Source organism: Hippocampus bargibanti, linkage group LG08, assembly GCF_051943395.1.
Source record: "Hippocampus bargibanti isolate YZ-2025 linkage group LG08, ASM5194339v1, whole genome shotgun sequence".
NCBI lineage: Eukaryota > Metazoa > Chordata > Actinopteri > Syngnathiformes > Syngnathidae > Hippocampus > Hippocampus bargibanti.
The window spans coordinates 16223756-16238922 of record NC_142741.1 but is presented as its reverse complement, the minus strand read 5'-3'; the positions used below and the strand labels follow the sequence as shown (position 1 = coordinate 16238922).

The following is a 15167-nucleotide window of genomic DNA, read 5'->3' as shown; positions in this document are numbered from 1 at the left end:
GAAAAATATTTTGTTATAATTCACTTTCTAACATAACATGTGACAAGGTAGAACTGTTTAATCTCATTCCAGGGCTGGGGCATACATCTTAAAAATATGGATTGCTATTTTCATTTAGTGGAAAATGGTCTGAATTTAGGGTATTTTAAAGTAAAATATCCTTTAATAAATGACAAACCAATCACGGAAAAGGTGGACAGTTTTGATTTGAGATAAAACACATATTCAAACAAAATGTTCCAAGAATTTTGTTAACAATTAGAATGAATATCTTTGTGTCCTTTGGTCATCATGGGGATGGTGGGAGGTTCAGACCATATTTGTTCTTTTACCAAGTTTCTTATTATCACATTATTATACTTATTAGAGTCTCTATCACTTGGACAGAAAATTGAGATGAAGTCCAAGTCAATATGAAGCAGAGACAAGACCAATACTTAAAGGACAACCAACGTCACTTTATTTCTTAACTGACATCAGAAAAATGTTTTATAGTATCTAAAATACCCAAAACACGCAGTATGATATTTTTATTCAAATGCAAAACACCAATAAAAATGACTTAGTGTCCAAAATCTGCAAAAAAATTGAGCTGCGAATTGGGCATTTTCAGAAAGTACTGCCCCCAGTTTGTGACGTCACGCCAAGACGTCTTGCATTGCTAGTGAATTAAAACAATGGCTTCAGATTCAGAGAATATGCTTTCTTGTTACACATCCAGTTATGAATATGATTCAAATAGTTCTGAAGAGGAAAGCATACATGTTTGCAATCGTTTAAAGAATTTATTCCGTGCCATTATGAGGCAACATTGAGGGAAAATGTCTCACCGAAAAAGAGGCACAAAATGGCGGCCTCCTGTGGCCACCTCCGTTTCTACAGGCTGATAAATTCCTTATATGGAGCTTGGACGCCCTCTTATGGCGGCTTTTGGGTACAACACGAGGTCCCCAGACCAAACAGGTACAGCAAAATACATTAGCGTGATGGAAGGACCGCTACAATGCGTCTTTTTTCGGTCAGGGGCGTTCCTTTAGTGACATCACGCACGGACTCGTCACCAACTCAAAAACAAAACTTCCTGAATATTCAGCGCGAGTCTTAAAACGTAAAATATAGCTATATGCGGTGGAATCTTATTAAAATACGCTCAGTAGAAGTCATTTGAAGCCATTTTACAAATTATGAACATAACTTGTCCAGAGATGTCGGTTGTCCTTTAAGGGAGATGACGCAAAGACAAGCTCTTCAATATGTCGTCTATCCTTAAAAAATTATGTTGGGAAAAGCAGTTGGAATCTATAAGCAGTCGTACCTCGGTTTTCGACTATAATCTGTTCCAGAAGGCTGTTTGAACAGCGACTTGTTCGAAATCGAAATTGAGTATAATGTGATAAAAACAATTACATAGATTCTCAAACTACGTCTGAGCCCTAGGTTTCATTTGCTGTTTTTTATTTACTGTCACACTATTTCTGGTAAACATATGTGGTGTAACAACACCTGATCTTAAGTTGCATGATCACATTGTGATGACAGATTGACACTCAGTTAAATTTCATTTGAACCAAACTCTACCACTGTTGGGGGGCTGAACTTTGTAGGTTCTGCTGTGTAGCATAAATACCTCCCCAAATATTAAATGAATTCAATTAGTCGGTGTGGGGTGAAATGCATGTTGGTAAATGTTGGGTCGATGAATTGCGTTAGAGTCTTTAGTCGCTACGCCAAATGGTCTACCAAACCCCATTTCCCCCAATGTAGAATTTGTGTTTGTAATTAGTTGCATTTGTTGATGTTGATTTTAAAAGAATTCCTTTGGAGTGACATGCTTCTTGTAATATTTCATACACAGCTCAAGTGTACTCAGGGAAACCCAGGGAAGGTCAGTATTCCAGGTATCACAACATAAAGGAATTACTGGTGGTATTTTAAGGGTTGGTTACTCGGGTAATTCACTGACCTCCCATGCTCTGTTTTTTGTTTTTTTTCTTAAAACTTGATTAGTCAATGGTGGGCAAAGCTAGATGTAGAATGATCTGTACAGATGAATTGGGTATATATGTATGTCAGTTTTGAAACTGATAGACCATTCCCATAGTTTGAAGTTGATCTCGTGTGCAACAAACAACACGCAAGCGGATACAGTCAATAGATGCGTTTGCCTGTCCTATTTTCAGGAGCCAGATGAACAGGAAGCCCCTGACGATCAAGACTCTTCCCTGCCTGAGGACACCTCTTTGTACCCTCACGCTCCTGGAACCACACAGTTTCAGCAGGTAGTCATCCTTGCCGTTTTCCTTTATGTCCATATGATCATGGTCAGCCATACAAATTCTGTAGTACAAGTAAAATGTTTGTGGTATAAAAATCCAAATGCACATTAACATTAATATATGTGTGTGAAATGAAATGGTTTACAGAATCCACCACCATTGTTGTCATGATTTTAGTTTCAGTTCAATGTACGTTGTGTGTGAAAAATCCACGATGTCTTCTGTGTAGTTAGGTTGAAACAGTTAAAAAAAAAAAAACGACACTCTGAGGTTGAGTCTGAGATATTGTGGAAAAAAGAGCACACTTGGCTAGTTCCAAAAATGCTTATCGGTTATTTTACGAAGATAATTGTTTTTCTTACATTCCAAATCTAAGTCTTTCGATGAAGTTCTAAAATGTCGTGAAATATCTTGTGCATCTTCTTCTTCTTTTCCTTTCGGCTTTCCCCCTCAGGGGTCGCCACAGCGAATCAATGTCCTCCATCCTGGTTTTGTGCATCCTCTTCCCTCACACCAGCTACCTACATGTCCTCTTTGACCACATCCATAAACCTCCTCTTTGGTCTTCCTCTCGGTCTCCTGCCTGGCAGTTCAAGGCTCAGCATCCTTTTCCCGATATAGTCGCTCTCTCTCCTCAGGACATGTCCAAACCATCTCAGTCTGGCCTCTCTGACTTTCTCTCCAACGCCTCTAATATGAGTTGTCCCCCTAATGTACTCATTCCTGATCCTATCCAACCTGGTCACTCCCAAAGAAAACCTCAACATCTTCAGCTCTGCTACCTCCAGCTCTGCTTCCTGTCTTTTCTTCAGTGGCACTGTCTCCAGTCCAAACATCATGGCTAGTCTGACCACTGTTTTATACACTTTTCCTTTCATCCTAGCTGAAACCCTTCTATCGCACATCACACCTGACATTTTTCTCCAGCCGCTCCAGCCTGCCTGGACACGCTTCTTCACCTCTTTTCCACACTCTCCAGTGCTCTGGACAGTTGACCCCAAGTACTTAAAATCCTCCACCTTCTTTATCTCTTCTCCCTGTAGCGTCACTCTTGCACTTGAATCCCTCTCATTCACACACATATATTCCGTCTTGCTGCGACTGATCTTCATTCCTCTCCTTTCCAGGGCATATCTCCACATCTCTAGTTTCTCCGCCACCTGTTCCCTGTTCTCGCTACAGATCACAATGTCATCTGCAAACATCATGGTCCAAAGAGATTCTTGTCTAACATCGTCTGTCAGCCTGTCCATCACCATAGCAAACAAGAAGGGGCTCAGAGCTGACCCCTGGTGGAGTCCCACCTCCACCTTGAATTCCTCAGTCATACCGACAGCGCACCTCACAACTGTCTTACAGTCATGATACATGTCTTGCACCGCTCTGACATACTTTTCCGTCACTCCAGACTTCCTCATGCAATACCACAGCTCTTCTCTGGGCACCCTGTCATACGCTTTCTCCAGATCTACAAAGACACAATGCAATTCCTTCTGACCTTCTCTGTACTTCTCTATCAGCATTCTTAAAGCAAACACTGCATCTGTCGTACTCTTTTTTGGCATGAAGCCATACTGCTGCTCACAAATGTTCACTTCTGCTCTTAATCTAGCTTCAACTACTCTTTCCCAGAGTTTCATTGTATGGCTCATCAACTTCATTCCTCTGTAGTTAGTACAACTCTGCACATCTCCTTTGTTCTTAAAAATGGGCACGAGTACACTTCGTCTCCATTCTTCAGGCATATGTTCACCATCTAAGATATTGTTGAATAACCCAGTCAGGAACACCACCGCCACCTCTCCAAGACACTTCCATACCTCGATTGGTAAATCATCAGGCCCGAGTGCCTTTCCCCCCTTCATCCTCTTCAGCGCCCTCCTCACTTCATCCTTGCTAATGCTTGCTACGTCTTGGTCCACAACAGTCACGTCTTCTACTCTTTGTTCCTTCTCATTTTCCTCATTCATCAATTCTTCAAAGTACTCTTTCCATCTTGCCATCACACTACTGGTACCTGTTAATACATTGCCATCTCTATCCTTAATCACCCGAACCTGTTGCAGGTCCTTGGCGTCTTTGTCTCTCTGTCTCGCCAGCCTGTAAAGATCTGTCTCACCTTCCTTGCTGTCTAGCCGAGCATACAAGTCATCATAGGCCTCTTGTTTGGCCTTTGCCACCTTTACTTTAACCGTGCGCTGCATCTCCTTGTACTGCTGTCTACTCTCGTCCGTCCTCTCAGTGTCCCACGTCTTCTTTGCTAACCTCTTTCTCTGTATACACTCCTGCACCTCCCCATTCCACCACCAAGTCTCCTTATCTACCTTTCTTCCACTTGATACACCAAGTACTTTCCGACCCGTGTCTCTGATTATGTTTGCTGTAGTTTGCCAGTCATCTGGAAGGACCGCTTGCCCACCCAGTGCTTGTCTTACCTCCTTCCTAAATATCATGCAACACTCTTCCTTTTTCAACTTCCACCATTTTGTCCTCACTTCAGCCTTTGGTTTCGTCATCTTCCTCACTGCCAGCGTCATCCTACACACCACCAACCTATGCTGTCTGGCTACACTCTCACCAACCACTACTTTGCAGTCACTGATTTCCTTTAGATGGCGCCGTTGACACAAAATGTAGTCTACCTGTGTACTTCTGCCTCCACTCTTGTAGGTCACCCTATGTTCCTGTCTCTTCTGAAAGAAAGTATTCACAATAGCCATTTCCATTCTCTTAGCAAAGTCAACCACCATCCTTCGGCGTTCCTCATCTGGATTCCAAACCTGCCCATCACCTCCTCATCATCTTTGTTTCCTGCGCCAACATGTCCATTGAAGTCTCCACCAATTACAACCCTCTCACTTCTCGGGATGTTCTGTATGACTTCATCAAAGTCCAACCAAAATTTCTCCTTCTCCGCCAGCTCACATCCTACTTGTGGGGCATACCCACAAACAACATTGAACATCACGCCTTCAATTTCTAGCTTCAGACTCATCATTCTATCTGATACTCTTTTTACTTCTAAGACATTCCTAACAAACTCCTCTTTTAAGATAACCCCAACTCCATTTCTCTTTCTGTCTTTGTGAAATATCTTGTGCATGCGGGGTGCAAAAAGTGTAAAAGAAAAACTGCATATTCAAACGGACCCTTGAATTTATGGATCCTTCTCTGTACAGGTAACATCCGACTTACGACCGACGCGACTTACGACCACCCGTACTTATGACCACGGCCGCCAGACCCTTTTTTTAATTCTATGCCGGACACCGCAACGCGTTCGACAGTTTTAGCCAGCCAGCATCTCGGTTTCGCACAGCAATCAACTGTGAGATGGCACCGGAGGGGGGAGTGTCCACTGATGCCGGCCAGGCCGAGAGCCGAGGCGGGTGGGCGTCGGCGCTCGGGTGCGCGGGACCGCCGTGATGGGGGAGGGGGGGGGTGTCCTGCGACGCCAGCCAGGACTAGAGCAGAGGTGTCTGGGCGTTTGCGCGTGGGATCCCCACGACGAGAACGCCGCGGCGGGCCCACGGTTGGCGCTGCCGCCTCTTTGAGACAGTTCGTTCTGCTTCGGGGCGAGGTGGCGGGTCAGGCGCTTCGGCGCCCCAGACGGCCGCGGCGTCGGGTCGCCCGTTGGCGCGGAGAGCGGGGTAATGCAGGGAACCCGATCGTAAGTCAGATGTTATCTGTACTAAGTACGACATCCTCTTTCATAAACATCCTCCTTCATGCATACTTTTAACTACTTTCTTTCTTGCCCTCTACTCCAGAACAACCACCCACATGGGCAGCCATACACCGGCCCCGCCGCGCAGCACATGAACAATCCTCAGCGCCCCGGTACGGGCTCGGCGCAGACTCCAGGCCCCACACAAGCCCCAACTATGGGCCCGGCAGGTGTCCCAAGCCCCGGTGGCCCCGCTCCCGGCCCAAGATCACAAGAGAACTGGGAGAGCACAGAAGAAATGGCCCCGGCCCCCACCTCCACTTCGGCTCCTGCCCTGCCTATGGAGTAACACCGCCTTCCCCCAAAGCCCCCATTTACTGCCTCCTTCCTTGCTCTGCTGTGCCTGGAGCCTCTATCGACCCGCTCTCCTTACTCCTCCTCTGCTCTCTTTGGTTCTTACAGCGTGGTGGCCAGGGGGGATGCCATAGGAGAGCGGAGGGAGTTTATTTGAGAGTTCTAAATAAAGGAAGCAAAGACACAAAAAAAACAATTAACCCGGAACTGGCGATGATGATGATGAAAGGTGTACATAATGTTCATGTTTGTGACTGTTGGGATCGCCCAGTAGCATCACTCGCGGTGCTTCGCTGTTGGGAAAAAGGTTGCAGATCATACTGATGATATAAATGGACCTTATATGGAAAAAGAATACCCATCCAAAACAAAAGACTTTGTTTTCATCGCCCATTTTTCGCAGTAAGAGTTTGTTCCAGTAATGGGATGGTTTAACAGTCATTCAACTGTAGAAGAAGAAAATGCCGAAGAAGAATGCGTTTGTTATTCTCACCAAGGTTGTTATTCGTTAGCTCCCCGCATGTCAAATTTGTTTGGCGGTTGGGGGGGCTTTTACGCTGTTTGAAATGAAAGGGCAGTTCATGCAACATTTGGTAAGAGAAATCATTGCCTTTTTTTGTTTTGTTTTGTTTTTTTTTTTTTGGGGGGGGGGTAAAGCTCAGTCAGATATTATGAATTAACATTTAGCATGGCTTCTCACCAGAATAGTGTAGCCAAGAGGAAAACGATGACAACCTACAGCTGTTCTTGCTCCACACCTCCACAGGGGTTGTGTTACTCTTTGGGTTTTGTTTTTATTTTTTACTCATCTACAATGAGGGCAATATTTTTGAACCAATGTATGACTAAGTGGCTTTTGAATTGCACATATAATCTTTCACATTTGCCAGTGGGATAGACAGTTTAATTAAATTAAAATAAAAGATCCTGCTCTGCCCCCAGTTAAAAAAATAAATAACACATATGCAACAGAATCGCTGCTCTGGCGGACATCTTTGTGGTGTATCATAGACGGTGTGGTTTACCTTCCATCTCTTCTGTGGAGCACCCATCCCCATGCCCTCGTTTTTACACAAAACCTGCATCCCGTTGGGGTTCACAGACCAGTCGCTCACCATCTCACTCGGTGGACATAAGTGGCGCCATGGGAGGCGATGAGTAACCATAGCAGCTGGTTAGACACATTGCAACTAACTTGTGATTCTGTAGTTCAAAGGTAAACTTCAGTAAATACTGTATTTAATTGGTAACTTGAATATGTGGTTTTTTTTGTCTAAAGCATACCAAATACTCCTGCAAATGAAAATATTCTGCCCACCGTATTATATTTAAATATTTTGCTCTTATTTTATAGAATTTATTTTGTTGTATTTCACTAAAAAAATAGAATTTGATTTAAAAGGAACATTTTTGTCCTTTTGTTATTTTTAAAGAAGATATTGACTGTACAGAGTTCTAATCTGCACCCTGTTTTTTGCCGACTTTTGTTTTGGCCATGGTGTGATGTTGAATTCTGGAGCTCCAGTCGCGATGTGGACTTTCACTTTGTGAGGTTTTTTTTTTTTTTTTTTTGTGCACAGAAATATAACGAGAAAAAAAGCATTGTGCCCTTAGCAAATAAAGAACATGGAATCTTTGTCTCGGTCATGTTTAGTCCTCTAACCTAAAAAGAGGTAGAATATATTTTTACACCTTAAACCATATATGGCCAAACTACGGCCCCAGTGTCGTTTGTGGCCCGCCAGCTATTTTTCAGCAGCTTGCAAAATGACAAGAAGAAAGAAACTAACGAGGTTTTTCTTGTTCCTTTTGGTTATCATGTGGAGATAGGCCCACTAGCAGTGTCCACCCCCCCCCCCCCCCAAAAAAAAAAAATCCTCATCTATTTTCCCTAATGCATTTAACTGAAAACTAGTGAATTTAACGCATTTTGCTTTCTTGACTCACTTCAGTATGTTTCAAAAACTTGAAGAAGGGGTCCTTTTGTCCTTTTTTCTTTATGCGGCCCTCAGATTAAAAAGGTTTGGGCACCACTGCCTCAACATATATTTTCTTTTGTCAGAAACCTAAAATTTGGGAGCAAATAATTTTTGCGAGGCACTGAATTCAAGCTTCCTCCAGCGTTCATAAACCATGTATGCTAGGTTCACAGAGACTAGAACTTCCTTATGTATGAAGAGTTTCTATATACTAGAACTTGCTTTTGCAGTCATATCCGTTAAAAAAGCTTGATCAAAATGAAAACCCTCATTTTTATTAAACAATTTACTGCTGTGTATTGTCAAACGCTTTTATCTAATTACCAATGCTGCCTACAAACAGAATGTGTACATTTACATTTCATGATCCTTTGGTACATCGATCCCAAGTACTGATTTTCAAGCAGACTTTTTTTTTCCCCATCTACAAGTGTGATCTCGCTTGAATCCCTTCACTTAGAAGGCATTTGTTTTGGATTTGATTTACCTTAAAGGACAACCGACGTCTCCGAACAAGTTGTGTCCATAATTTGTAAAATGGCTTCTACTGAGCGTATTTTAAAAAGATTCCACCGCATATAGCTATAGTTTACGTTTTAAGACTCGCGCTGAATATTCAGGAACTCTTGTTTTTGAGTTGGTGACAAGTCCGTATGTGACGTCACTAAAGGAACGTCCCTTGACCGAAAAAAGACATTGTAGCAGTCCTTCCATCACAATGTATTTTGCCGTAGTGTTTGGTCTGAAAACCTTGTGTTGCACCCAAAAGCTGCTAGAAGAGGGTGTCCAAGCTCCATATAAGGAATTTATCAGCCTGTGGAAACGGAGGTGGCCACAGGAGGTCGCCATATTGTGCCTCTTTTCTGGTGATCATTTCTCCCCAATGTTGCCTCAAAATGGCATGGAATAAATTCTTTAATCGATTGCAAACATGTATGCTTACCTCTTCAGAACTATTTGAATCATATTCATAACTGGATGTGTAACAAGAAAGCATATTCTCCGAATCTGAAGCCATTGTTTTGATTCTCAAGCAATGCAAGACGTCTTTTTTTAAGTCATTTTTATTGGTGTTTTGCATTTGAATAAAAATATCATACTGCGTGTTTTGGGTATTTTAGATGCTATTAAACATTTTTCTGATGTCAGTGAAGAAACAAAAAAGTGCCGTCGGTTGTCCTTTAATTAGTCTCGCACATTTGCCATACCATCCAGTCAGGGTTACATGAAGCAAAATGCACACAATATGTAACCCTCGCTCAACCCACTCATTATACAAGCAGGTTCAATTTGGTTTGAATTAGAGTAATTTCTGTATTTTGAGGATTGTCACGCGGTTTCAACTCTGCACTTTGAATAATAAATAAATAAATAAATAAATACTTTATGATATAGCAGGGGTCGGGAACCTTTTTGACTAGAGTCATAAAAGTAAAATGTTTAGAAATGTTTTTCAGTGAGAGCCACACGCACGCACACGCGCGCGCACACGTGCAAACACCGGTCCAGAGGCAAAGTTACTGCAAGCTAGCCTGCACACGGCTCATAAGCTTCAACATCTGCAATCTACTTCTCGCAGAAGTATGTTAATGCTAACGTTAACATGGGGCTTGTTAAAATGTCACTGACATTCGACTGTTTCATTGCAAATTAAAATCAGAACCTTTTCTCTGCACAAAGGCAAATGAATCCTCCGGTGCATTCAAGCTGAAGTGCACTCGTTGGGCTCATTTAAAGGGGTGTTCACCTGTTTCAACATGACGGCCAGTATCATCCAATCCAAATGGCGCTTTCGGAATACCTAGGATCAGTGTCATCCAATCAAAATTGCACTTTCCGCCAACTGCAGCCCCAACGGGAAATGAACGGCGAAAAAAGAAAAACGAGAATATGTATTTAGTTTTATCGGCGAGCCATATGCAATCATCAAAAGAGCCATATATGGCTCGCGAGCCGTAGGTCCCGACCCCTGTGATAGAGATCTTTCTAGCGGCCGACAGGGAGCGCTCAAGGTAAGAGTGAGACAGCTGCAGTATTCATGTACGTGTCGAGGAAGACTCCATCGTCTGTGACACTGAAAACTGCCGGGCGGCCTCGAGTGAGTGCATTTCCGCTGTTTTGGGCTGCGCGGCACCCACCAAGGATGACAATACCCCCCACTCCCTCAAAAAAAAATCACAAAAGATGAGACGAACGTGTGAGTGATAGAAAGCCTAATGAAGGCATGGTTGACCGAGTGTTGCGGTAGTGGTGGATATTTTCATGGAGAAAAAAAAGATTACTCAACAGCAAACAATTACTTCAATGTTTTTTTAACATCGTGGTGCTGTCCTGGCGGGTTTCGAGCACTGTTTGGAAAGATAAGTTATGGTATGTTATTAAAACTGAGAATTTTTTCTGTGTACCGTGTTTCTTTATAAACATCTCATGCGTGCATCTGCGGCATATAGACACGTGTACACAATGTTTTATTTCTTTTTACATGTTGTGGGTGTGCGTATGCCCTCAAGGCAGGTGGCCAGTACGACCCTGCCCACAAATATATTTTTAAGCGTTTTAATTGGTATTTAAATGCACACTGAACTCTTGGGAAATTTTACATTAATCTTAGCTTAAATAAAATGTACTGTGGTTTGGAACTGCATGTCAACATATGCATTGTATATTCCAAACACTTCTAACCAGCCATAGGCCTTTGTACGAACCATTTACCTTTTCAATAATCAAGGACGAGTCATTAAAGCACAAGGTATCTGCTGCCTGCTATAATGAAATTGTGTTTTAGTGTCCATCTAGTCAGTTGGATTCTCAGACAACCATTCTGAACTTGAACATGCCTGTGAAAAGCTATGAAAATGAAATACAAGTTTTTAAATACATTTTACATGACTTCATCGACCCCTCTACCATCATGAACTCATAATACTGTAGTTCATTATGATTATTTTTAACCCGTTGAGTTCATATAATGCACCAAGCAGTTTTACATGAATCAAGATGTCAGAACGTTTGTACACAGACTTCATCAGGCAACAAAAACCAATGAAACAACAATACTTCGGAACAGTTTTTTATTTTGAGCAAACTCAGTTCTCCTTCTCTTGGACGGTCTTTGTTCCGCGCAGCCTGCCGGTACGACGGGCAGCAATGAGACCAACCTTGCGACCGGCGGGTGCGTCCCTCCTGATGGTGGAGGGCTTGCCAATATGCTGATGATTACCACCGCCGAAGGGATGCTCAACAGGCTGTGTGTGTGTGTGTGTGTGGAAGGATAAAATGAATGTGAGTACAAGAAGGAGCATCATGGGGGTCGGGTGCAAAGACACTTACGTTCATGGCCACACCACGGACACGAGGCCAGCAGTTCCTCTTGGCCTTGTACTTGTGATAGGCGCGACCAGCCTTAAGGATGGGCTTGTCAATACGACCACCACCAGCAACCACACCTACATACACAAAAGCTTAAATAAGCATTCAAACAAACACATAGATGGACATAATTATCCACTTGGACCAATCCTCACCGACGACGGCTCTGTTGGCTGAGGAGATGACCTTCTTGGAGCCAGATGGCAGCTTGACTCTGGATTTCTTGGTCTCTGGGTTGTGTGAGATGACGGTGGCATAGTTTCCGGACGCCCGCGCTAGCTTTCCCCTGTCACCAGGCTTCTCCTCCAGGCAGCAGACGATGGTGCCCTCAGGCATCGTGCCCACAGGAAGGACGTTGCCAATGTTCAGCTGGGCTGTGAGATGGAACACAATGATTCACTGGTGAGTTTACGGATTTAAGAGTGGATGGACACCTCATCCACCTTAGTGTCCAAATAATGAATACATCAGCACCGAATTCTGCAACTCTGGCATTAACCTGAATGACAGCCAATTAATTTAGAACGAATTTGCCGGACTCACAAAGGACTGACTCATAAAAGATTTTGCACAAATCACTGACCACAATGCAATTTCAGTGTCGTCACCTGACAAAAGTTAGTCCTAGTTTGGCTTTTTACTGGTGTATAGGCCATCTGAAGTACACATTATAAGAGGATTGTATCATGGACCTCACACATGAGTTTTTAAATAGGCCATTTGAGACTACTAGAACTTAAAGGACAACCAATGTCTCCGGACAAGTTGTGTCCATAATTTGTAAAATGGCTTCAAATGACTTCTACTGATCGTATTTTACAAAGATTCCACCGCATATAGCTATATTTTACATTTTAAGACTCGCACTGAATAATGTATTTTGCTGTACTTGTTTGGTCTGAAAACCTCGTGTTGCACAAAAAAAACGCCAGAAGAGGGCGACCCAGCTCCACGGAAGGAATTTATCGGCCTGTGGAAACGGGCTGATTAATTCCTCACAGGAGGTTGGTCGCCATTTTCTGCCTCTTTTTTGGTGATCCATTTCCCCCTCAAAATGGCACGGAATAAATCCTTTAATCGATTGCAAACATGCATGCCCTCCTCTTCAGAACTATTTAAATCATATTCATAACTGGATGTGTAACAACAAAGCATATTCTCCAAATCTGAAACCATTGTTTTGATTCTCCAGCAATGTAAGATGTCTTGTTGTGACGTCACGAACTGGGGACTGGACTTTCTGAAAACGCCCAATTCACAGCTCAATTTTTTTTTGCAGATTTTGGACAGTTTAAGTCATTTTTATTGGTGTTTTGCATTTGAATAAAAATATCATACTGCATGTTTTTGGTATTTTAGATGCCATAAAACGTTTTTCTGATGTCAGTTAAAAAACAAAAAAGTGATGTCGGTTGTCCTTTAAAAGAATGTGGTGTACTCCACCTGTCATATAGGTCATATGGGAACTACGGTCCAGAAAATACAGAATAGCAGATAGCCAGTGATGTTCCATATAGGTAAAAAATATAATAAATGCTTCAAGTGATAACCCTTATTAATTCTGCATTGAAGAAATTTGTTTCACAGCAGCATTGGAGGAGCAGGAAATAAAAAATAGTTGGTCCAAGAAAATGTTTGCACGAACAATAATCATGACATATTTCCCATGTTTTAACTATCACAACCAATCTATCAGCAACATAATTTGTCTTGTGTGCCAAATGTTAATTTTCACGTTTGACATCTATTATCTATCTATCTATCTATCTGTCTCTCTCTCTATGTCTATATCTATCTATCTGTCTATCTATGTCTATCTAACTTTCTATCTGTCTATCTCTACCCTCTCTATCTCTCTACCTCTAAATCTCTATCTCTCTATATATCTCTCTCTCTATCTGCCTATCTCTCTCTACCTCTACCCTCTCTATCTCTACCTCTAGATCTCTATCTCTAGATCTCTATCTATCTTTACATCTCTCTCTATATCTCTCTCACGACTGACGATGGCACACTACAGACAATGTGTGTCATCTACGATGTCCCAAATTCACAACCTCCCATCCCTGAGGCACAGCTCCCACACCACTCTCAACATCAAGGCTAATCTCATGTGAGGACCATCCATTGGCACAAATGGACAGAATAACATCACGTCCAGTGTTTCATGATTCTCCGTTCTGACTCTCTCTCCAAGTAGTACTATTCAAACTTGTTTTTCACATTTCTCCAAACTTTGCAAACTTCAAATAGTAAGGTTTTGGAGAAAGGTTAGTTATTGTCCTCCATGGAGTCGATCATTCACATTTAATTACAATAAATATCCAAAATATTGTATTTTTTGAGGGTTATTAACTTTAGCTCGTCGAGTGAATATATAGTTAATGTATTCAGAAATTATTTTAACGTTGTATGTACTATTGCTGTGATAAGAATTTCATAAACGCCTTGCCGCATCTGTCAATGTGAAAAGATTCCTCTTACCCTTCTTGCCACAATAGATGAACTGTCCCGTATGGATTCCCTCGGCGGCGATGAAGAGCTCGGTCCTCTTCTTGAAGCGGTACGGATCACGGAAAGCGACTTTGGCCAAGGGGGCACCACGGCCGGGATCGTGGATGATATCCTTGGAGAGGACGCCAACCTCACGTCAAAATTTGTCCAACCAAAATTGGATCTGTTAACATACCTTGACGATTCCCTTGATGTAGCCATGGCGTTCAGCGAAATCAATGTGGCGGAGTTTAGCAGCGCCTTTCCTGTGCTTGACGTGGGCTTTAAACACGGAGCCCGCTCCTTTTCTCTGTCCCCTGATCACACGTCCCATCGTGAACTGGACAACAGTATAAAACAAATTAACTGTCGGTCGAAACGCGACAACGATTCGGATTGAAATGACGGCTAGCGAAAGTTAGCAAGACACTACCGGTACTTTGATACACATTAATTTGACCCAAAAAAAATCTACATTGGGGGTAAATATGTTTTTTTTTGGGGGGGGGGGCGTGCCACTCTTAACAAAAATTCATCTATTGATATATTGCAATCAAGGTTGCTCAGACTACAGTTGCGCCATCTCACCCCTGAGCTACTCGCATGATATGAAAGCAGCACTTTTGGGGACTATTATTCCAAAATAATTCATATATGCCGTAAACTAACGTGTTTGGCATCTTCCTAAATGTTTATTTATAGTGGATGACTGAATTAAAACGATATTTACCGCAGATTAGACAACTACTATTGAATGGAAGTGAACCTACCCAAACTCCGTTGACGGAAAGAGGAAGTTGAAGTCAAGTGTCAAGGTTTTCTTCCGGAGAAACAGCGATGGGGTTTATGGGAAATGTAGGCAAATTGAGCTTTGAGCACCAATCGCAATACAACCGCGGTGCTGAATAGATGTTTTTTTTATGGAGAACATCCACATACATAACATTAATAACATACAAAAGCTAACCAGGCTCAAAATTGTGTTTATTAATGTTTCAGTGAATATTAAACAACACCTCAGTTAACAGT

The 15167-nt window shown here is 42.4% G+C and overlaps 2 protein-coding genes across 5 annotated transcripts in view; one reads left to right on the top strand and one right to left on the bottom strand.

Moving 5' to 3' along the window:
- usp9 (ubiquitin specific peptidase 9) overlaps nucleotides 1–8571 on the top strand; it is a 55565-nt gene extending 46994 nt beyond the window's left edge. For 2 of the 4 annotated variants that reach the window (XM_089003244.1, XM_089003243.1), the window contains exons 45-47: nucleotides 1856–1885; nucleotides 2181–2279; nucleotides 6047–8571. In XM_089003244.1, the coding sequence (XP_088859370.1) occupies nucleotides 1856–1885; nucleotides 2181–2279; nucleotides 6047–6292 (375 nt within the window). In that variant the 3' untranslated portion in view covers nucleotides 6293–8571. The remainder of the gene's footprint in view (nucleotides 1–1855; nucleotides 1886–2180; nucleotides 2280–6046) is intronic. The other 2 variants (XM_089003246.1, XM_089003245.1) reach the window with 1 other exon arrangement.
- A 2759-nt stretch (nucleotides 8572–11330) lies between these two features.
- rpl8 (ribosomal protein L8) lies at nucleotides 11331–15036 on the bottom strand. Its single transcript, XM_089003247.1, has 6 exons — nucleotides 14909–15036; nucleotides 14335–14478; nucleotides 14130–14271; nucleotides 11801–12019; nucleotides 11607–11722; nucleotides 11331–11521 (listed from the first exon to the last, which is right to left on the bottom strand). The coding sequence occupies exons 2-6, from the start codon at nucleotides 14470–14472 to the stop codon at nucleotides 11363–11365; spliced, it is 774 nt and encodes a 257-aa protein (XP_088859373.1). The 5' UTR covers nucleotides 14473–14478; nucleotides 14909–15036; the 3' UTR covers nucleotides 11331–11362.
- Between the last annotated feature and the right edge of the window lie 131 nt (nucleotides 15037–15167).